The following is a 23895-nucleotide window of genomic DNA, read 5'->3' as shown; positions in this document are numbered from 1 at the left end:
ATCTCAGAAAACGGTTACCTCTAATGTGCTGTAGTTTGCTGAGAGCCTGGATATTTTGTTCTGAATTCCCATTACATTTTGTTTGTTTATTTTAATTCCTAAATCTCCCAGCAGGATGTGATTTCAACATTCTCCTGCTGGAAAGTTGTGTCACTTCTATTAAATGTTAGCCAGAGATGAAGTCTTTCTGGGGTTTTCCCAAGGCCCCATTGCAGTGACATGCAACTAGACTTTCTTAGACAGAATTGTTCTTAACATGACATTTATTTATTGTTGTCTGGTGTGAGAAGGAATTGGCTGATGCTAGATGTGCTGCATTTTGTTTTTCCTTTGGTTAATATGAGGGATCTGAATTTTGTTACATGCTACTTACATTTATCATCATGTGGCTGCCGCAATTGCTTCTTAGTGTTTTGTCAAACCTAGGAACCGAGTGTAATTTACACTTTGATCTGTGTGTGTGTGTTGAGTGCATTTTTGAACAGCTAAGATGTGAGTTGATGAGCAGTCCCCCTTTGCAATTTCCAGATTCATAGAATCTCAGAAATAAAGGACTGGAAGGGACCTCAAGAGGTCATCTAGGCCAGTCCCCTATGCTGAGGCAGGCCCAGATAAACCTAGACCATCCCTGATAGGTGTTTATCCAACCTGTTCTTAAAAAAATCTTCAGTGATGGGGATTCCACAACCTCCCTTGGAAGATTATTCCAGAGTTTAACTACCCTTATAGTTAGAAAGGTTTCTCTAACATCTAGCCTAAAACTCCCTTACTGCAGATTAAGCCCATTACATCTTGTCCTACCTTCAGTGGACATGGAGAACAATTATCACTGCCCTCTTTGTAATAGCCCTTAACATATTTGAAAACTGTATCCAGTTCCTTCTCCTCAGTCATCTTTTCTCAAGACTAAACATGCCCAGTTCTTTTAACCTTTCCTAAGAGATCAGGTTTTCTAAATCGTTTTTGTTGTTGTTTGTTGCTTTCCTCTGATCTGGTATCTCTCCAATTTATCTACATCTTTCCTAAAGTGTGGCATCCAGTATTTAAGTTGAAGCCTCCAGTGCCAACTAGAGTGGGACAGTTACCTCAGGTGTCTTTACAAATGACACTCTTATTAATACACCCCAGAATATTAGCCTTTTCTTGATTGCATCATATTGTTGATTCCTATTCATTTTGTGATCCACAATAACTATCTGATACTTTTCAGCAGTCCTACGACCTTTCCAGGTATTCCCCATTTTGTAGCTGTGCATTTGATTTTTTCCTTCTTACGTAAAGTACTTTGCACTTGTCTTTATTGAATTTCACCTTGGTGATTTCAGATCAACTCTCCAATTTGTCAAAGTCGTCTTGAATTCTGATCCTGTCCTCCAGAGTGCTTGTAACCCCTCCCAGAAGGGAGTCATCTGCAGATTTTCTAAGCATACTCTGTACTGCATTATCCAAGTCATTAATGTCATCCATACATTCATGACTTGGATGTCAGTGTGAAGACACTGTTTGGTGGAAAATGCTCCAAAGTAATTCCATGCCATCATTATAACTAATGCTACATTTCCTTCAAAGTTCTTATGAGTAAACAAAGGAGTCTGTTCTCCTTACCATGGTGAAGATAGAAGCTTGTGACTACCATTAATAGTGATCAGTCAGAGCATTGCTTTATATGAATATCAGAGCCAGCCTTTATGGACACACAGTCCTTGGTCATTGCCCCCTTAAATTGGGAGACTTAGGAAAATCTCCATTGTCTTTTTATTTATTTTTTTATTTTAACCCTGCAAGGGCCTTAAATTTCAAACGTATGTAAACAACTCTCTAGGTCTGCTTGTTAGTGATTTTATTGCTAAAGATCACAGGCTATCCACTCAGTTATACAGTTACCCAGCACTCCAGTGTCCAGCAGAACCAAAGCCATAGGTGCTTTGATTTTTGTTGTTGGGTTTGGCCAGACAGTAGATTACTTTTGTTGGCACGAGGAGAGCAGCAAGCTCCTTAACAGCTGCTGAGCTAGTTCCTGTGCTGAACAGCTAATATCAGCTTCCCCAGAAGCAGGGGTCGTTCAATACCACAAGAAACTGTATGGCGTAGCAAACTAAGCATGTGGCTATAATCATAGCTCTGACACAGACTCTGTGGCCTTTGCCAAGTCACACAAGCAGAGCTGACAAGAACTTGCAGGTCTCCATGGGTGAGGTTTTCAAAAGTGCCTTTGAAACATGAGTGCTTTCGTTGGGATGTGCTCCTAAATCATTTAGGTGCTTTGGAAATCTGATGCACGATCAATATTTTTTACTATTTTCTCCCCTTTCAAATGTCAGTTATCGCCAGCTGCCTCTCCTTGGGCATTATTGGCTACTTTGTTGTAGGCATTATAGTAGATGAAGGGGTTTGAAGGAGGAGGGGGTAGTGGCCTTAAAAATCAATTCAGGGAGGGTGGTCCATGCATTAAGGGACCGTGTGGAAGAAAATGCAAGCTGCGGGAGAAGCAGACGAATGAGGGATCAAGACAGGCATCACTGGTTGAGTAGAAGGTTAATGTAATGAGACCATAGCAGGTGAGCAGTGAGGGACGTGGTTGTGAAGGAGCAGTTAAACTTGGTGTATATGCCAGAAAACCATCTTGCTAGCCCTCCTCAAAATCCTCTGGCCGGTCCTATGCATAGTGGTGTGTGATCATGGTAGATGGGATTCCTTTACTGCAGAAATGCTTGGTGCAGTCCCTGGTGTGAAACTCTTAACGAAATGGTAGTGGGCGGATTCATTCCAATTTCCAAGGAAGTGATAAAGGAGCTATTATAAAGTCCTACTGAGGTGATATAAACTACCCCCAGGAAATCTTCAATGAACAGACCACTGCAGGATTACCCACAGACCTGTGTTGTGATTTTTTTTCCTGTTTGTGCCCGTTGCTATGGCTTCTCCTGACTGTAGTTGGAGGTACTGTTGACATATGATGGTGCCATAGGCACCAACTCCATGGATGCTAAAAAAAAATAGTGGTCCCAGAGGGGAATATGTGGTTTACCAGCAGCCCAACAGATCAGCGCCTCCCATCCACCAGCAGCCCCACCTATCAGCTCCTCCCACTCCATCCCAGCATCTCCTGCCACGATCAGCTGTTCAGTGGCATGCAGGAGGTGCGGGGTGGGGAGGGGAAGGAGTGGGGACAGGGAGAGGTGGAGCAGGGGGTAAGGACTTGGGAGAAGGGGTGGGGCGGGGTCTGGGGGGGAGGTTGAGCACCCCCCAGGAACCGAGGAAGTTGGCACCTATGGATGGTACACCTGGGCTGCCTGTAGGCTCATGACCAGTGCTGCATGGATCTGATTGTGTCTGAGGAAAGTTCACTCTAAGAGCTGCTCACTGGGAGACCTCATGTAGGCTCTGGTGGCTACATTTAGTGTATGACTGACCTGGTGTTGGCCCCAGAGGGGAATATGTGGTTTACCTGTTGATTTCATTAGCATAGTTGACTGACAAGTTCCTTCAGGAGCCACTCTGCCAAAGCTTACCTAAAACATTATTTTCTGTACAGACAGCAGGGGAATAGGGACAGGGATAAATCTAGTTTTCAGGGAGACATGATTACCCTATTTGTTTATTAAAAGTGCTGTTGTCATTCACAATTATTGAAGGGTTGGGTGGGATCATGGCGGGCAAAGGTCAATTAACCATTGTTTGAAGGTGGAACAGGCATCTGTATCTTTCTTTTTCTAGGACGGTGGCATAATATGTTGCAGTTCTGATTTAAAAAAACAAAAAAAACAAAAACCAAACCACAGCCAGCCCTGTGCCCTATATGCTTTCAGAGACTCCTTGTTTTTCAGAGTTCAAGGCGGTGGTCATCTTTAGTGTTTGGAACTGTGATTAAAAGCATGTGTGCTGACTTGTCGGAGAGGCCATTTCTCTGCTTTGATTGGTGGGTTTTGGAGTGTGCTTAGGTTTCTCTTTCTGGGAAGAAGCTGTAAACTGATACTTTCCTAAAACTGTACTTTAAAAAAAGTTGAAACAACCTTGAGAACTTAAGAGTAATTTATCAAAAACAATTAGCCTTACTACCTAAAGTTAGGAAGACATGTTAGCAACTGCTTTAATATTGCAGATAGGTGAATGTGGGAAAATGTTAGGGCTCCCTAAATTTGGGATTAGAATTAACCGAGCTACTTGGCTGCATGTGAGAGAATTCATGAGCCAAAGGCTAATACAGTTGATCTGAAGTAAGATTAGTAAATGTAATTCTAGTTTGTGAATGTGAGCCACCGGGGCTGAAAGCCAATACAAATTCATTCTAGTTGAATATTTTATTACTGCTTTCATAACTGCACTTGGGCAATGTAGTTGGGCGTGGGAGTTTCTGAAAGACCAGCAAAGCACACTTTATGTAATTCTTTAGTTGTTAATACAAAATACACATGTTAAAATAGATTGGAATTGAAAAGCTAAGTGCAGATTTGATAAACTCTGTGTTGTGTTTTGTCACAGTGCCTCAAACTAATCTATTGATGAGATTAGGAGTTGGGTGGTTGTATTTTTTTTAAATGTCTGTTGCGTGCTAAGCTTTCTTTTGGCTTTGCCTGGGCAGGAAAAAGGGGAAACTAGAAAACCCCATTAGCTGTCCATTTTCAGAATATCCAGGCTTTACTCTCAGTACACAAAGAAATACAACGGTAGGAAGTTGTTTCACATCCGAGCCAAGATAAGGTCCTGGAGGTTTATTATTTTTGTTGCCTGATAGCATCGGGACTGTGGAGCAAGGGGCAGAGAAGGAACAGCAGATCAACATCCCATGGGGACAACAGAAGGGAAGACAGACAGATAGCCAAGTGCCGACAGCTTCAGTCAGTACTCCCAGAGGAAGTGTTGGTTTCACCAGATGAAATTAATACACAGAAGTCCTTACTGAGGCATTCAGATGTGACATTGTTTTGGGGGGCCTGGTGATATGGCAGATGTGTAAAGCAGTGAATCATATGTTTACATATAATTAGGTCTGCATTGACAAGCCAGGTTTTCCTTTTGTTTAATAATTTCCTACATTAACATCAAAGACCTTGTTTTTTATAATGCAAACACATTTCCCTTTTTGTTTTGCTTTGCGTTAACATCAAACACGAAACCCACACAAAGAGCACATACTCCTGTTCCCTTCCTTTGTAGCCTCCAAAAATGGATACAACTTTAATAGGAGAAGGAAACTTTCCTCATTTTGATTTCTTCTGCTAATTTATCCTATGTGATCACGTTTGCCTTTGCAAGCTCTGCTGATACTGGATAACTTGATTCTGCATGTTACCTTTGCAATAATTTATTATTTGTATTACAGTAGAGCTTAGGAACACCCATCAAGGATCAGGGCCTGTTGTGCTAGGCACTGTACAGACTGCTCAGTGGAATGTTGTCAAGCTTTTGATTGACAAGTAGGGTACTTTCTGCGGTATTTTGCCATTTAGATTCCAGGCCATATGCATATTTTATTGGTTATATAACTTAAAGGAACACCATCAACTTAAATGTGTTCCAAGATGAAAACTTTGTAAAAAAAGAAGCTGTTATAAAACTTAGGGCCAATAGAAACATTGTCACAAATTTAAAAAAAAAATTGCAGGGAAACCAGTTGTCTTAAAATACACAAACATTCCCGTATAATATGTGAGACCCAAACATTATATCACTAGTAACTTGAAAGTGAAGTTAATTTTGCTGATTTTCTTCATTATCTAAGGTGAAAGAGAAATGAAAGGGTAAACAAGGATTGTCAAGGGAGGGTGGTGGAGGAGGAATAGGATTGTTAAGGGTTCTTTCGCTTTGCGTGAATGCTAATTTTCTGAGAAGATGACACTTCAGTTATAAACAATGTGTTGATAACTGCATTTAATATGTAACATTAAACCTTCTGGCTTCTGCATATAATGCAATGGTCTTATCGTTTTGTTATGGGATAACTTTCTTGAAAATGATGTAAACTAAGGTACTTATAATGGTATTTTCCTTTCACAAAGAGAAATTCATGTCAATAATTTCCACTGAGAGCTTTACACAATCACAGTTTTTTGTTTTCCTTCTTGTTAGGTTATTGAATAGCACCAAGTTCTTGGAAATCTTTGATGGAGAATGACAGGGTTTTTTTTTTATTAAAGCTGATGAAGAAATATTTTTAATATAAGTTTCTTCATTTCCTTAAGGCCGAGCACCTGACACTAAAACTCTGAATTTGGAGACAATTGGGGTGAAAATTAACTCTGAAACTGGAAAGATCATTGTTGATGCCAGCGAAGCTACTTCTGTTCCTCACATATATGCAATTGGAGACATTACAGAGGTACAATGTCTACATAAACTATTTTACAATAACAGGAAGCTGAACTTTGTTCCTGACTTATAACTAGTGACCAGATGTCATCATGCTTTAACATATATATAGTGTTTTGGTCTTTTTTCACTTTGTACAATGTTATGCCAGCCACCTGGATCAGTAATTTCCTTAACCAAAATCTTGTGAAGTATCTCTGTATGAGATTATTGCTGATGATTATCAGGAAATGCATTACTAGGCAGAAGTTAATAATCTTTAATATTGTTTTATCCCTTCAAATAAATGTCTTCATGCAGTCCCTGAATGTTGAGTTAAAATATACATAACTACTAGAGCTGAATGAATAAGTCTCAATATGTCTATGGAATGACCGTGAAAATTTCAGTGAATATTTGATTTTTTGGGGTTTTTTTTAGTTTTATTAGTTAATTGTGATTGGTCACGTGACACTTTCTCTTCCCTGATATGGAACGCTTCTGGCACAAGAATCAGCATCTCCGAATTTTAAAATTTGATTGCCCCAAATATTCATGCATGTGGTTCTGCTTCTCTGTGAACATTCATGCCACGTAAAACTCAATTGCTCAGAAGTTCATGGCAAGAGAACATAAAAGGGGGACAAGCATTCTTGAAGCTCATTCAGTAATTAGTCAAACAAAATGAGCAAAACAAATAGTCACAGATTCTTGCAGCATTAACTCAATTCTAATAATAATCTACAAAATGTGCTATGACAACAGTTTCTTGCACCTGTCAGAATGTACTTCGAGGCACAAGGCCAGATGTTTTCAGTCATGTAAAAACTCAGTGTCCAGTATAAACTGAGCATCTAGAAATGAGTTGTCTTCATAAAATGTTTAATTGTGTATGTCTGCATTATAAGCTTCACAGTTATAGCAAGTCCTCTCACCAGTAAATCAGATTGCTTTGATTCCCAAAGCACATCTTATAAATATTTGAGATAGCCAATACGTGTAATATATGGGCCTGGTCTTGCAAGGTACAGCTTTCCATCCACTACCACTGAAGTTAGTAGCAGTTGAGTGCATCAGTGCTTTTCAGAATTGGTCCTTATATACTTGAGACATCTTTTTTTCAAAAAGGTTTAAATACTGTGATGACATCCATGGGGTATATACAGTAAAAACTGAAAGATCTTTAAACGATTTGTGACTCTGCCACATTTAAAGAATACAGTTGTCCCAACGCTTCCAAGAGGTATGGTAGGTTACAGAATGTCCTGAGAATAGTCGTCCACATTCCTAACTAGGACTCTGGAACCAGAGAGACATCTCATAACTCTACCTCTCCACCTTTGACCTCTTCCCCTCCATCTAAGCTCACATCTCTTCCTGTTTGTGTCTTTCTGATGTCTTCTCTGGGATGACCTGTTACTTCCTTCAAACTGTCAAAACTGAACTATTCCTTTCCTCCTACACCCTCTCCCCTCCCCCTTTCTCCATCATTGTTGACAACTTCATTATCATTCCCCACCACTCAGACTCTCACCTTTAGGGGTTATCTTTGATTTCTCAGACCCAGACTCTCACCATATCTTATCAGTTCTCCCTCTGTGACATCTCTAGAAGTTCACCCCTTCCACTCAGTACCTCTTTCAAATCCCTGGTTCATGCCATAGTTGTCTCTCCTGACCTTCTGATTCCTCTCCGCCATACACACACACACATGCTCCAAATGTATTCTGGGTTGGGGGGGTTTTTTTGGGCCTCCTTCCTCTGAACAGTCAGGGATGGCCACAGCTGGAGATGGGACACTGGACGGGATGTGCCTGTGCTCTGAGGTGGTACTGAGAGCTCTCTCTCTCTCTCTCTCAGCTGGCTGGTTTTTGTTCAGATGCTCAGGATAGTGCTGGGAAAGAATTTTCTTCCAGGTCAGCTTGGCATTGGCCAGGGTGTGCGGGGGATCGCCTTTCTTTGCAGAGTGATGCGCAAGTCGCTTGCCAGGATCATCTGGGTATATCTCACTTAATCAGTGCCCTGCCATTGGTCCCTCCTATTCGCTGCCTGTGGCACACAATAGTTTAGTCTCCTGAGGGCTGTGTAATACTTTGGTCAACTTTCGGTTGTTGGGTTTCATGTGTGGCCATACAGGTGGTAGTTTCAGAGTAACAGCCGTGTTAGTCTGTATTCGCAAAAAGAAAAGGAGTACTTGTGGCACCTTAGAGACTAACCATACGCAGGAGGTCAGACTAAATGATTGGATGATCCCTTCTGGCCTTAACCTCTGTGGTTTTAACCTTTCTTTTCTTGAATCTCTCCAATTCAGAAGCTAGAGGCAGTGTAGGTAGAGCACTGGACTGGGACTCAGAAAACTGGGTTCTGTTCACGATGCTGCTGCTGATCTGCAGTATGACCTTGGGCAAACCACTTCAACTATCTCTGCTTCGCTCCCCTTCCACACATTGTTTCTTTCCCATGTGACTTACCCTGCTGGGCTGGGTGCTTCTCCCCTTTTCCTGTATCTTCGTCTCACTGTTCAAAAATGTCAGCACTTAAAAGCTTCATTCATGTTCTACTGTGACTCATGTTCTCTCTTGTCCCTCCTTTTCCTATTCTGATGCTGTGTGTCTCATTTAGGTTGTAAGCTCTTCAGGGACTCTGAACTAACAATGGTACTCTCATTTTTACACTGTGCCATGCCCACTGTGGGATGACCACTCTGGAAATTTAATCAGTGTTCTCTAGATATGCTCAGTTAAGCTCATATTTATGTACCTCTCTATACAGTCTCAGTGCTTTCATTTAAGTAGCTCCCTATAACCCAAGACATAAGAGGGTATGTTGTTCACAGAGTCATAGAATTTAAGGCCAGAAGGGACCGTTATGATCATCTAGTCTGACCTCCAGCGTAACACAAGCCAGAGAATTTCATCCAATATTGAAGTGCGTTTCTATGCTCAAATTAAGTGATATAATCATTTTACGTGAATACCAAATTGTTTGTTAAAGGATTCATTTAGATCATTGAAAACTGGCAATGCTGTCAGTGAAGTGAAACTCCCAACTTAGCTGAATTTCTCTAGCAGATCAAATATCAGGTTTGAAATCACCAGACACTCTAAAACCACTGGTTCGCAACACACCAGGGTCAGCTCAGCCCTTCAGCATATACTAATTGAGAACCATGTATTTTTGTGTGTGTGTGTGTGTATCCTTTGGATAAGACCTTTTAAAAGAAGGAAAAAAGCCCTGCCAAAGTCCTTCTTGCTATATGTGGATATCAGTGATTTCCCCCCATCCTGCCCATAAAGGTAGGGTTTGCCACAGGATCCTTGGCCAGCATTGCCCCTCCCTCTGCTTTTGTACAGGGTCTTGCACACTGGTTTTCCACCAGTCTGCTCCCCCCAAACGTAGTTGGCAGCATTTCAGTGCCACTGTAAGTGCATAACTTGTGACATGCATTAGGGTCCTTTGTGATGCAGGGTGCATTTGACAGCTGTTATCTCTTAAAAGTCACTCTTGGCCCTCATTTCCCAAACTCATGTTGCATAGACACTAACTTGCTATTAAATATTAAGAGTTCAATGGGGAAGTTTATCCACAAATTAAACCCCACTTACCTCTTCAGAATGAGTATTGTCACTTTTAAGAGACGTACCTGGCTGGTGCAAATGTAGAATTGTGTGCATGGTTGTGCTCTTGTTTGGAAAATTAGACCATAAATTCATCTGAACTATTCACTTGTATAAACTTCCCAGGGGTGCATCCAGTGCTTTTGAAAAGGTCTCAGAACCCTTTAAGTGAATAGTGGTTTTGTTTGGGGGGTTTTTTAACTGACAAATGAAATCTCATTAGTTTCTTCATTATCAGTAATCGTGAGGGGTTGAGGCAGTAGATTTTGTCTGAGCTGGCAAATATATGTGACAGTTTTGCAAGTCTGGTATAAATTTTATGCTTGTTAAAATCCTCTCTCCCATAGCATTCTTGCTGAAGAAGCATAGTACATGCACCAGAGAAGTGTTGTTATAATGATATTTAACATACGTAGGAGCCACTGTAAATCCGCTTCTTCAAAGGGTGTTGTAGCAACTGTAATGGTGGAAGGTACTGTATGTTGCTTTGCTAGGGTGTTCTGAACAGAAATAAGACCAAAAAACTGAGTCGTGTTAGAACAAATATACAGCACTTCAAAGCTTCTAAAATTCTCCTAGGAGGCCTTAAATGTTTAATATGTTGAAAGGATTCTTATGAACAATTCAAATCAATGATAATCAACTGAGTAGTTGTACACATGACTGCAAAGTGAGTGTTGACTTCAAATATTTACCAGAGAAGGTCTTAAAGCTGCTGTTTTATGAGAAATTGTTCTTTATCTGCATGGATGTTTTAGTAATTAGTTGGGTTTTGTGGAATGCATGGCAGTGCTTTCACAATTTTATCTCTCGTTCCAATCTTCTATTCATTTCTGGAATGCCAAAACAACATCTGTATTTCCTGCTACAGAAATGATTGGCAGACATTTTTCAGGCAAATGTATGTAAGAAAAAACAAATGGCAAACTTCATCTGGTAAATGACATTTACAGATCTTGGAAGCGAAAATGCTTTGTTTGAAAAGCCATTATTTGATGGATCTTTTTAAACAACAAAAAAAGCATAGGTTTGCAGTTCCATGATTTGTCATGGGTTGTGGAGAAAAATAGGCTAGTTTTCATTGACCTATGAAGCATGTGTATCAGGTACAGTATACATAAGTGCTTACAATACTAAATTGTTTGGATTTGACTTTTGGTATGGAAATCTATGACTCCATCACTACTCAGTGAGTATTAACATAGAGAATCCAAGTATAAAGGAGGTGCAATGGATGGTGGAGGAGACAATAAAATCCAAGGAAAACTACAAGAAAATTTGCAGTTCAGCTGATATTCGCATGTGCGCAGAAGTGATTCACAGTTAATACTATATACATAGAAATCTTATGGATAAGCTGGGAGAAGGGAATTAATCGAAGTGTCATTAGATGCCCCAAGTGTTTTACAATAGTCAATAAAAGTTTGAAAAGCTTGGGTGGGTAGAGTGGGAAATCTTGGTTTTGATATTTGCTGAATCCCATTTCTAAGGTAGTGGTTAGTTGGAATACTAGGAAGGAAACAGTTAGGTTGCAAAAGTATTGGGGCAGCCACCTAATGGCTTTGAGTGAATCTGAGAAGTATGACATCTAGATGGGACCTAAATCCACCAGCCATGGTCCTTTATAAAACATCAGCGCTACCTCTCAAAAAATCTTCCAGCTGCTGCCTCTTCACTTCCTCACATAATTTCTCCACTTAGCTTCTTGATCTCTTTCCCACTCTTTCTTCTCAGGGGCGCCCTGAATTGACGCCTACGGCGATGGCTGCAGGAAAGTTGCTGGCTCAACGTCTGTTTGGCCAGTCTTCAGAACTGATGGATTATGACAATGTGAGTTGTTACTTTTTTTTTTTTTTTTCAGTATTGTTTATAATGGTTAAAAACAAAACCCAACACCCTAGTAAATAGACAAGAATCATTTTTTCTAATTTGGGATCCAGCTTTTCAGACTGGGTGCACTGAAACTAGAATTCTTCTCGCTGTTGCAAAAGTCTCCTTATCAAATCACATATTTTTGTAGTTGCTAAATGCCTAGTGAGTGTCTTTCATCATATGGTTCGACTGTAACATTTGGGGTTGTTTTATGATGTGCCAGGTACCCACTACAGTTTTCACTCCTCTGGAATACGGTTGTGTAGGACTGTCAGAAGAAAAGGCAGTGGAACATTATGGACTGGATAACTTAGAGGTATTAAAATTTTTAATTGTTTAACTAGGACTTAGTTTCAGCATGGAGAGATGGGAACTTTTACCTGTGGAAACTATGGTAACAAGTAAAAGTGATTTTTGTGCAGCCATTGGTCTAGATCCCCAAGCCACTACTCCACATGGTTAGGAAGATTGAACGTAACTGCTCCAGAGACACCAAGGACCTCAATTTCAAAAGCAGGTGGTGTAACACGTAACTTGGGAAACCAAATTACTATTTTAATGAGTGATAAGTTACAGCCATCATTAAATGAAACTGCTACATCCCATTTGAGTCTTCAAAATTAGCTGCCCAGCTGCCTTATTCACCTAAAGGTTTCTGACGTCCCCTAGAACTTTCAGGTAAACAGATTTCTACTATAGTTCCATTTGTTTGATTGAAAATACACTGGTCTGGTATACTTATGCACTGCACGCTGATGAATAAAATTGCTTCAGGAATACATTCACCATCCACACAAGCCATGATGAGTTGCGATGCACCATTGCTGGTGAGGAAGTTCAGAATCATTGTTTCTATTCAACTGCTGCACTGTTATAACAAATCATGATTCCAGTTAGCCACTTTGCAAAAGAAATGTAGGGGTCTCTTTATTCAGTCTTCAAAGAAAGGTCATCTAGGTGTAACGCTTTATATTGTGGAAATGGAAATTGTAATAATTGGCAACTTCCTAGTTCATGTGCAGTCAGTTACTGATACATTCTTGGTTACCTTGATACTCAATTTATGCTTTGAAATCAACATTAGGCTTTAGTGCTTTTATCACTTCTACTGTAATTCATTGCTTTCTGGGTCTTAACACCACCTGAAGGACCATAAATGGCAACAAAGCAATTGTTCTTTCCAAGCAGTTGATTTTTTGCATACAGCATTTGGCTTAGCTATGGCTATAGGTGAACCTCATTATACTGCAAGAAAGAGATTGGTTGATTTAAAAAATTGTTTACTGGACAGTCTGGAAAAATTACCCTTTCAATTTCCCCTGCAGTACATGATTACAGATATGAAGAGCTTACAGTTTTTCATATGCTCAAAAACTTAGGAATTCCCTCACCTTTTGGTCAAAAGAGGTCTGAATCAAATTAAGATCAGATGATTATTTTGAATTCAGGACACTAGAAATGAGTAATCTGACTTTTTTCATATATAGAGAGAGATATATCCTGTATAAATAGCTGAGCTTTCCGTGAAAAAGATTTTTTCTGCTCTTGGTCTTGCTTTCCATGTGTACTTTTTATCACAGTAACTGCATATCTTGTAAGCTTTAAAAAGAAATCTAGCCCACTAATTAATGCTGTTATAAAAACCAATCTTGGTCTATTTTTCTGTTTATACAGCACTAGTGTATAGTACCAATTGTGTACAATAATAATAATCATGAAGTTATCATGTCAAATGTCTGGTAGTTATAGAAATATATATTCTAACAAGGAATCTTAATATTCATTTTTCCCAATCAGGTATACCATGCATATTATACACCTTTGGAATTTACAGTGGCTGAAAGAGAGACAACTCAGTGTTACATAAAAGTAAGCATTCAGAACTTTTAACTTTTATTAAAACAAGTGATATGGTCTATATTTTGCTTTAGGAACAAAAAGCATTTGTCAGATTGCTGAAAAACTTTCTCAAAATTGATGGGTTCTTTTCCCAATCATCAACCATTTTTCTCTAGCCACAGTCTCACACTTTTGATATTCCTCACATAACACTTTACATCGTCAAAGCACTTGACGAGGAGTTAGCAGTTCTCACTGCTGATAGAGTGCTCCACAGACAACACATTCAGTTCTTAGGGAATTTCTGAATATTTATTCAGATCAGGATATTATTGTGCCGCCTTTTTTCTTTAAGACAAGGGAGGCAGTTCTTCATCAGCTAAATGTAATCTTTGAATTGTCGTCCCATTTGTCCTTATAAAACAAGCCACAAAGGCCTCCCTGTTTTACACCAGAGCTTCAGACCTGAAGCAAATCTCATTTTTTGGAACAGTTCATTTACTCTGATTGTAAGGTTTGCAGGCCCACTTGACTGTAGAAAGAAGCTTGGCAAGGATGAAGCATAATATCAGTGGAATATCTGGTACATTTTTATGTCAGGGGGGACTAACTTCTACCTTTGCAGTGGGATGAATGTATTGACCTAATAGGTCCAGCTCAAAGTATTATGCTCTTAACACCCTATGCCTAGGATATGCCAGACACTGATAGTTGAAGGGATTTCCCTCTATACATTTGTCAAACGCAACCTACAAAAACAGTTAGGTTGCTTTTATCAATGTCCTGTCCAGCATAAGAAGTGAAGTGTCATTACTTCTCCTCAGCCATTACGTTTAGATAGAGGTAATGGTAGAGCAGGATTTGAGGACAAGATGGCAGTGATACAATATCTGCTGGGAGTCACTTTGCAGATAATGCTTATTAAACTCTCCCACAAAACAAGTGAATAAACATTAAACTTGCAGTTGACTTTGAACCTCTGTGAGAGGTTTTTTGTTGTTTACAATCTTTTCAATATTAATGAATGTCTTATCAGGAGTACTGCTGTTATACAGCGTTGATGAATGAATCCACAGTCCCTATGCAGCCTTTAACAGTCCAGGCTGACATGCGTAGCAGAGCCTTTTGGACCAGTGGCGATTCAGTGCCTGATACAGATGCTCAGCTACATAGGGAGATTGTCACTATTCTTAGAGTGAAAGTGCTAAGATGCTGTCCTGTATAATCCACTTTCCAGCGTTGTTCTGGAACACAGGTGAGCATTCAGTGAGTCAGGCCTCCACACTCTTAATTGCCCACAGCAGATTCAACACTCTTCGCTCCTTCCTGGGCTTGACTAACTTTAAAAAAAAGTCACTTTGCATATATGGTAAATGTACCTAGCCAGACAGGCTGCCATAAATGTTCTTTGACTGAATTATAATGGCACGGGATGACCTGTGGTCAATGGTGACCATCTTTGGAAGTTCAGCTAATCAGCTGCCAAGAATTCCCATGTGACCAGCCTGTATCTCAATCAGAGAAGTGCTAACTTGGCCAATCTGGGTCAAAATGAGGTTAGGATGGGTATTGGACCACCAAGGACATTTGTAAGATGTCACCTGACAAACCACAAAGCACATCACTTACTTTAAATCATTGTTTACTGATGACTCGCTAAAGTCTGCAGGATGCGCCACAGAGAAGCCTGAAGTGTTGGGAATGTAGATTAAAACCTCAGTTCAGCAAATCATTTAAGCCCATGCGTAAATCCCAGTGAAGTCAGTGGGATTTAAGCAGTGGTTAAATGCTTTGCTCCATAGGGGATAGGCGGCTGAACTAGTACTTTGGGGAAGCCCAGCTTCATGCCCCATGATGTTTTGCATTCAGATGGTATGCCTGCGAAAAAAAGAGCAGCGGATCATTGGCCTTCATTTCATTGGACCAAATGCAGGTGAAGTGATTCAAGGATTTGCTCTTGGAATAAAGTAAGTACAAAGGAATGTCTCTACTTTTAAAGCCTGATTTTTAAGTTATTGTAAGAGTATAAAAGATATCTGCTGAATTTTGGCAACTCTATAAAGAATCGATGTTTTATGTTACTTTTATGTAGTATTACACATATTTTCACTAAAATACTGTCGTTCTTCATTGCGATATACTGGATTTAGTTAAAGAAATAATGGCTATAGTTAAGGAACAACTTAGGCAAAATGTATGATTGGCCAGGCATTGTTACATCAAAAAATCAACTTGAGTGTCCACCTATTAAGTTTGGTTCCTTCAAAGAATGACAGAGAAGCCTTTCCCAGCATTGCGCCCACAAGGCAGGAAATGGTTTTATAAACCTGTACAAGCCTTTTCTTTTTTTTTTTTAAAAAAAAGTTCACTTTGATGTGTTGTCCATGAGAGGCCTCCTTATACCAGTCGGGTCTCCTAAGGATCTCGACCCTTTAAATGTGCCACCTTCCAGATCCTGATTCAAGTCTAGCCACCATCTGACTTAAATGAGACTAGACAACTCCTTCATTGCCTGGAGCCCTATATGAGCTTTTATGCTTCAGGGCATAAGCCAACTGCTAAGTGAGAAGGTGAGGAAGAAGCTTCTCCTATGTGTTGGGAGTTCTTTCATAATTTCCCATTATATGGAGATTTTACACCTTCTGAAATGTTTGGTACCAGCCACTGAGACAGACAGGACACTGGACTAGGTGAACCATTGGTCTGATGTAGAATGAGAGTTTGTTTTCATTGATAGTGAGGCACTTTCTCCTCTTGGGTTGAGTCCCCTGCCTTCTTTTCACTCCTAGCTTGAGGAACAATCCTAAGTCCTCTCTCTAAAGTGCAGAACATCACCGCTAGATCTGAGATGTGCCCGAATGCTTTTTTCATTCCTCCCTTTGTCACTGACTTGCATCTTCAGAAATGTTTATTATAACAATTAAATGTATAGTTCCGAACGCCATACTATTTTATGAAGAAGGCAAACTCTGATCCCTGAGAAACTTTTTCCTAAGGATAATGTCAGCTAGTTGTCCTAAATGTCATCACCATATTATTATGGCGTTGTTGGCTTTTACTTCTGAGTGTAGCATAAATGAAAAGCAGAAAGGACTAAGGCAGCAGGACCACAAGTATCATGTGAGGAATATCTTGGAAATTGTTGACTGCAGTATACCCCAAATATGCATATTTCCAACATATGTGTAGTTCATTAGTTGCCAGTGGTAGAAATTCTAGTATTGCGTTTTTTAGGAGGTTATCGTTTTGAAGTTTTATCCAAAATAACCAATGCAAAGGAAGTATTTGAAACTGGAGCACTTTTCTGCCTTGCCTCTAGCCACAGTAACAGATTTTCAGAAGGTCAAATCTTGGTGTTGGTATACTGCTGTATTTCACAAGTCTTGGGTTTATAATGTACAATACAGGCGTAGTAAGTCTGAACTGCCATTTCACTTGATCAAATATTAGCTCTTATTTTATCCCCCATTTAAAAGGATGTCCCCTGCCAAAATAATCTGTGCTCTGGTAACGTGTGGTCTCTGCTGATTTTTATCCTACAGGGATTCGCCGATGCATATTAGATACTAGTGAAGGTTTCTTCCTTTTTTCTCAGTATCTAATTTTTCCAGCCTGAAACAATACTTAAATTTAGATCTTTGATCATGTTGCAGCATTTTCAGAAAATGACTTGACAGGAATAGTGGCACATTTTAGGTATGACTGCACTGCAGCTGGGAGTGTGCCTCTCAGCATGGAAAGACAGACTGGCCCTAGCTTTGCTCATGCTATCATGCTAAAAAGAACAGTGTGGACATGGCAGCTGAGGCTAACCATCCCAGCCCACCTAACCCCCTCGGTCTGAACTCCTGCTCTGCAGCATCCACACTGCTAATTTAGTGTACTAGCTCGCACAGAACTAGCGTGAGTCTGGGTACCCAGGCTGAGAGGCACACTCCTAGCTGCAGTGTAGACAAACCCTTAAAGGTCATCTAGGTCTACGCCTCTTGTGGTCAGAAGACTGAAGGAATTAACCAAGTAGGATTGGCAGGTGCAGAAGTGGAAATCATGGATGCATGCTATGTACCTTTTGGAGAAGTTTTCTCTTGTTTGCATTATAGGAAATTGCAAGTGTAAGCACCATACCCCGTCTGATATTCTGAGAGGGCAGTCTCATCTCTCTTCCAGCTGATTTTTGCCTGCAAACCAAACTATGATTTTTTCCTACATGGCTACCAGTAGGAAAACCTGATGTCCATCTGCAAATGTTTTAATACCTGAAAGTATGGTCTTGTAGTTAAGAAACTGGACTGTGACTCACGAGATCTGGATTTAGTTCCTTGCTTTACCACACTCACTATGTGACCTTGGGCACATGAATTAATCTCTCTGTACCTCAACTCTTCATCTATAAAAATAGGAATAATAATCCTTCCCTACCTCACAATGTTGTAAAGATAAATCCTTGAATGGTTACCACGTAAGTACCTTCATAGACTATGGTTGTGTTGGTGATTGTCTCTGCTTTGCTTTTTGGACAATAGCTTCAAATGTAATTTCTCCACTCGATATTGCTCTGGAAAAAGAGAATAAGGTAAACCCAGTCTGATGCTTTGTGCCATTACAGATGTGTTATGTGTACAGAGTATGACTTTGTTCATTTTTTTTTGGTAGATGTGGCGCTACGTATGCACAGATGATGAAGACAGTTGGCATTCACCCTACCTGTGCTGAGGAAGTAACCAAGTTATATATCACAAAGCGCTCTGGTTTGGATGCAAAGGTCACAGGTTGCTGAGGTTAAGTACAATCCCTGGTCAGAAGTTAAAAGCACACAGTAGAACTGAGAAGGAAAAAGAACATTCTGAACTGACACAGCTTTGGTAATCGTAGTCCTGCAGTCAAGGTTTCCTAGGTATCACTCCTTCAGTAGACAACAAAAAGCGAATTTTACAATCCCAGCCATACAGTACCTACCTTACGAACTGCCCACACACATCTTTAAAATCAACGCAGTACTTAACCTTCACTTCTGAAGTACCTGTGTCCTTTGTCTTGCTGGGAGCTAGAGAAAGTCATCATTTTCTGTACATCAAAATGTTTCTTGCCCATCACTTGGCAGCTAAAGCCATGTAAAACTTAAATGAATGTCACTTTGTTACAGGAACAGTGGCCATCACACTACTAACCATTCCCACCCACTGGCAAATTAATCCCACTTGGATGTCATCCCTCAGAGAAATGCATTGTGAAACAGAGGTGAAGAGGATGCCAGATATCTGGAGCTCTCTGACAGTGAATGTGTGACTTCCGTAGCCAGGGTTTTCCCAATAGAACACCTTGCTACTGACCTCCCCCAAGAATTCATCCATGAGGAATGATGTCCAAATCTCACTGAACTGAACCAGGGTCTCAGATAGTGAATAGAGAACATGGGCAATAATTCCTTCTCAGCCCGGGCAATACAGCTCCCTATTGGTGGTAATCACGAGAGTTCAAAGTCAGGGCTCATTGACAGGAGACAGATCCCAAAGCATATAGCAGTAGGTAAGCAGCCTTCAGTGTTTCAGGGAAATGTACGATGTACAGGAATTGGTAATAGAGGAGAATATAAAGTGATCATTAGGGTTGTTACACTATTGGGCGGGTTCACTGTTGGCATAGGCAGTGTGTGTCATTGTGGAAGCTCATAGAATTCCTTTAGAAATGAGGAAATTTTGCCATTTAAACACCTACAGAAAGAACTTTGGGGTTGGTGAGAACTTCCCTGCACATTTTTCAAATTACCAATTAATTTCAGCTCAGATTGAAATGGCAGATCACACAAATTACTACTCCAATGCCAAATAGCAAGCAATGCTGAAAATTGGAATTGAACATAGAACGCTGTGTGTGCTGCTCACACAGCTCAAATATTTGACATGAATTGGAGTGGGTGTATATGATCTGTGGTTTTTTAAAATAGATTTTCATTCATAAACTAAAACTGCTGTAACTCTCACAATTAGCTTGTGGTAGTTGGGATCTGACCTGCATTATATTAAAAAAAAACCCAGAAAGGAGATGTACCTGTTCAGAGCTCACCTTAAGATACCTGTCTGCAAACTGTTCTTTCAGCGTATTGCCCAAACTTCCTGTAGGAAGAAAGCATTCACCTAGTGTGAGCTGCTTCTTCTTCATATTGGCCAGAAGGGGGAGATCCTGACTAACGTGACAATATAAAAACAAGACAGAAATCCAATAGCAGAGATGCTTTTGCCAAATACTGTTAAATAGCAGCCTGACAAAGGCAAAACAAAAACACAAACCCTCAGATTTTCATTTCAAGTAGCAATTTATTGCTAATACTGTATTTTGAGAAGTGCAATCACATATTTACTTACAACCCTTTAAAACAATGCATGTGGGAAGGGGAGGGGTTAGTTACCATTCTTTAGAAAGACACAATAAAAATCAGTCTTTCATGCTGTATTTTAAACAGCAATATTTTTGCAAACGAGTTTTGACAGTTTCCTAGCCATCCTCGCCCTGTTAATTGCAAAGTTCTTAAAAACAGTTCGTTGACCGTGTATATCTTTGAAACTTTTTTCTTAGACTGCCCGTTTTAAAACCTTGTTAGTTTACTATTTCACTGAGAGTTATACTATAGACAAGTGGTGGATTTAATTTAAGTTTAAAACGTATCTTGCCTCCAGAATTGTACAACGCATGCCCCAGAAGCTATTGAAAAACTCTGAAGCTTCAGCAGACATTATCAAAACAAGTGTAATAGTACTTATCAACACACCATCAAGGTGGTATTACAATAAATTCCTTTCAGGGATCTGACTTTAAAAACAAAACAGAACCAGCACTGTGGGGTTTTAACTGCCTCATTTCCAAAGTTTGACACTGTAAATCTTAAATGTGTTATAAATGTACTAAGTCTTGATCCTGTAGGTGAAGCAGATAATATACCCTAGCAGTACAGAGAGAGCAAATAGGTTTCCTACTGCTGTTCAAGAAAAATAAAAGTAAAAGCTGTATATGATGCGTTACAATATTTCTAAGTTGGTTTCACAAAGCTAGAATTTCAAGATACAATTCACAGCTATTGCGGCTTTTCCTAAAAACAAACAAACAAAAAAACCGCACCATACACACAAATTAAGGATAAGTTGCTTCCCAGATCTGTGACTCCTAACATTACAGATTTTAGAGTAGCATGTTCAAACTAGGATTTGTACTGCATAGTCCATAAAAGAGAGGAGTGGTTCAATCAAACGCTGTTGCCTAATGAATATAGCATTCTGCATTTCTCATCACATATGTTGATTTGTTTGAGTCACCACTAAGAACAAGTCTATGGACTTGCAGGTGAAAGGAAACATTTTGGGAACGGAAATGTATTTGGTGTACTGCCTTTTTGTTGCTACTCCCTTCATAAAAAATGTTTTGAAAATGTCATGTTCACACACGCGTAGTCAAAACCTCCCTATCTCCTTTGGTAAAAGAGGACATCCTGCGGAAACATAATATTGGAGCCAAAACACCTCTGTACATTTTTGAGCAATTAAAAAAAAAAAGCTTACAGTAAACTTTAAAATTCTTTCAAAATATTTTAGTTGATTTAAATATTGAGCATTTCAGAGCAAAACCTATTTGATCTTTCTCAGCTGCTGTGACATATTATCTGCTTCACCTAGAGCATTTCGGTTTTCAGAGATCTTGCTAGGAGAAACAGCCCTCAATTGGTTATAAGGTGTATGTGTGAGAATTTCTAATGATCTCTGTGTTGAACCATGGCATTGCTCATTCCCTTTGCATGCATTACTCAGGCACCCACTGGTTCAGCCATGGACCATGTTGCTGTTGTACTCAGTCCTACCTGTGGAGTTTTTGTGCATTATGTGCCATTAGAGAGAGGCCCAGGAGGTGAGATGAGTTAATTTCCCTTCTATCATGAGACTGCCAATGGAAAAAACAACTTGCTGTACTGCAACCAGTAAAGAGATCTGGTGGGAAACTGTCCAAGATTTTTTGTGGGGTGTGAAATTAATCCACATCATCAGTGTCTGAAGTAGCCGTCTAAGGGAGACTTTTTTTGTTTTCAACAATTTATTTTCACTTGTTTAGAATCACAATATGGTCTTATATAGACTCCATGAAAATTGATCTTGCATCTTAAATTGCATCCTGGCTCTGGTCCTCATTGACTACAACGTGTTGTCCACTGAAGTAAATCTTGATGTACGTTCATAGCTACAAAACACTGATGTGTCAGAACCAAGAGTGAGGCAGAGTAACTGAAAACTACTTGGATTGGTATTATTTTTTGGTGGATTCCTTGTGTGCTCTCCAGGGATAGCCTTTTGTAATAAAATCAGCCTGTCTAATGTCAAGTGCAAAGTCTGATAGATGCTGCAAATTATTTACTCTGTGTGTAAGTGAAAATGTATGTTTAAATGAATACATGCAGTCAGGCTGTCTTCTCGGGGTGCCAGCTAATGATGGCTTGTGTGTCAAACCACACAGTGGAGTAGACAAGTCTGAGGATTGCTGGACCCCTATTAAATATATATATATATATATATATGATCCTGATATTTATTGTTACATTATGGACAAATAAATGATTTTCTTAAAGACTATGTTGCAATGTCTTTGCTTAACTTAATTTACAAGCATGGTCTGTGCTTACTGAAAACTTCATCCTAGTGGTCATCAATTAAAAGTGGGGCCTTTTTATTCTAATGTTTCTGTTGGTGGGATGCTGATTGGTAAGGAAACTAAAAACAGTCACCAAATGAAATTCAATGCCTAGAACGTGAAGTCACAGACATATCTCTCAGCTACCTAATCTCTCTAGTTACTAGCCCCTGAAAACTTTAATGGATTTCTAGCTTTACAGCACAGCAGGGTGACCTTGTTTTATTTTAAATTTAAAACAAAGGAACTCCTTACGCTCTGTAACTATGCTTTCAAATATTCTCATGGCTTGCCCAGGTAATGAGAGCTACCGGATTGGCTCATAATACATGTGTGTTGATGATGATGTGCCTTCAAGAAGCATGCTAAGGGGAAACTCCCTTGAAACACTGGGAAGTCAAAGGATTAAACAAAGCATTTATTTGCCTTGTTTACAAGGCACAAATAAAATGGATTATAGTGAAACTGCATTACAGTGAAACTAACTAGTTGATTATGGGTAGTGCTAGGAGAAAACATGTTGCAAAAGAAATTAGGAATTAACTTTAGTAGAACGTTGTTGTAGCCCATGCGATGAACTTCTGTCCATCAGAGGAGAAAGAACCACATTGTCTGGTTTCATTCTCAACTTCCTTTTATCTCTCTAGTCTGCTCTCCTTGGTGAGAAGTTCCCACTTAGGTATTACCTGATAATCAGACCTCTAACTGGTTAGTTTAAAATTAATTCTCGTATGGATTCTGCCCTTGGTGTGGTCTTGAAAAGGAATACTGTCACTTAGCTGTATTAAAGGCCTTTTCACTCACACGCAGTTGATCTCTTGAGGTTTCACTGTAGCTTTTAGCTTTCTGGACCCATTTGTCTTAGTTTCAACATAAAATTTTAATTCTGTGGCAAATTAAAATAGAGAAAAGAATAACAGAACAGGCATATCTTGATGCAATTAGGCTAGTCTTTAAACCTGGGGATTCAGTATTCTGCATTATTTAGGCTGCCTCTACACTACAAGCAATTGCTGTGATTCCCCTGCTTGTGTATGCGTACTGCTGGTAGCTACCATGAGTAGAGCAGTGTAGCCAGGACACACAGGTAGCCGCAATGGAAGTATAGCTGTTGAACTAGAGGTGTGTATATCTTGCTTAGGGTAAGAGAGGTCCCAGGTTCAAATCCTAGCTAAATTGGCTTTTTTTTTTTTTTTAAATGAGCCCAGTTGGTTCAATTGACAAAGGGTCAGATTTTTAATCTGAGGGTCCACGGTTCAAGTCCCTGTTCAAAGGGTATCTTTTCTAGGAGTTCTTTTGGTGAAGGTTCATGGCTTGTGTTATACGGGAGGTCTGACTAGATTATCACAATGGTCCCTTCTGGCCTTGGAATGTATTAATCTAGGACTCAGCTAGTTCATCCCTATTCAGCAATGCACATGCTTAAGTCTCAATGCAACCAACAGACCTAAAGTTAACATTAACCACTGACTTCAATGGGATTTAAACACATGCTTAAGTGCGGTGTTAAATAGGAATAGACTTACACTTAAGAGCAGACTTTAATCAGTGTTCAAAAACATAAGAAGCACAATGGACAGCCAGACATCCAGCTGAAGGCTGGCAGCAAAAT

General features: G+C 39.7%; 1 protein-coding gene across 4 annotated transcripts in view; it reads left to right on the top strand.

Moving 5' to 3' along the window:
• The window catches only part of TXNRD2 (thioredoxin reductase 2), a 51771-nt gene extending 29549 nt beyond the window's left edge, over positions 1–22222 (top strand). For 2 of the 4 annotated variants that reach the window (XM_073313201.2, XM_073313204.2), the window contains 6 exons: positions 6183–6319; positions 11640–11735; positions 12001–12093; positions 13575–13646; positions 15486–15583; positions 18270–22222. In XM_073313201.2, the coding sequence (XP_073169302.1) occupies positions 6183–6319; positions 11640–11735; positions 12001–12093; positions 13575–13646; positions 15486–15583; positions 18270–18393 (620 nt within the window). In that variant the 3' untranslated portion in view covers positions 18394–22222. The remainder of the gene's footprint in view (positions 1–6182; positions 6320–11639; positions 11736–12000; positions 12094–13574; positions 13647–15485; positions 15584–18269) is intronic. The other 2 variants (XM_073313203.2, XM_073313202.2) reach the window with 2 other exon arrangements.
• Positions 22223–23895: the final 1673 nt, after the last annotated feature.

This window comes from Lepidochelys kempii, chromosome 15, assembly GCF_965140285.1.
Source record: "Lepidochelys kempii isolate rLepKem1 chromosome 15, rLepKem1.hap1, whole genome shotgun sequence".
Lineage (NCBI taxonomy): Eukaryota > Metazoa > Chordata > Testudines > Cheloniidae > Lepidochelys > Lepidochelys kempii.
Note: the sequence above shows the minus strand (reverse complement) of the source record. Positions and strands in the feature narration are given on the sequence as shown.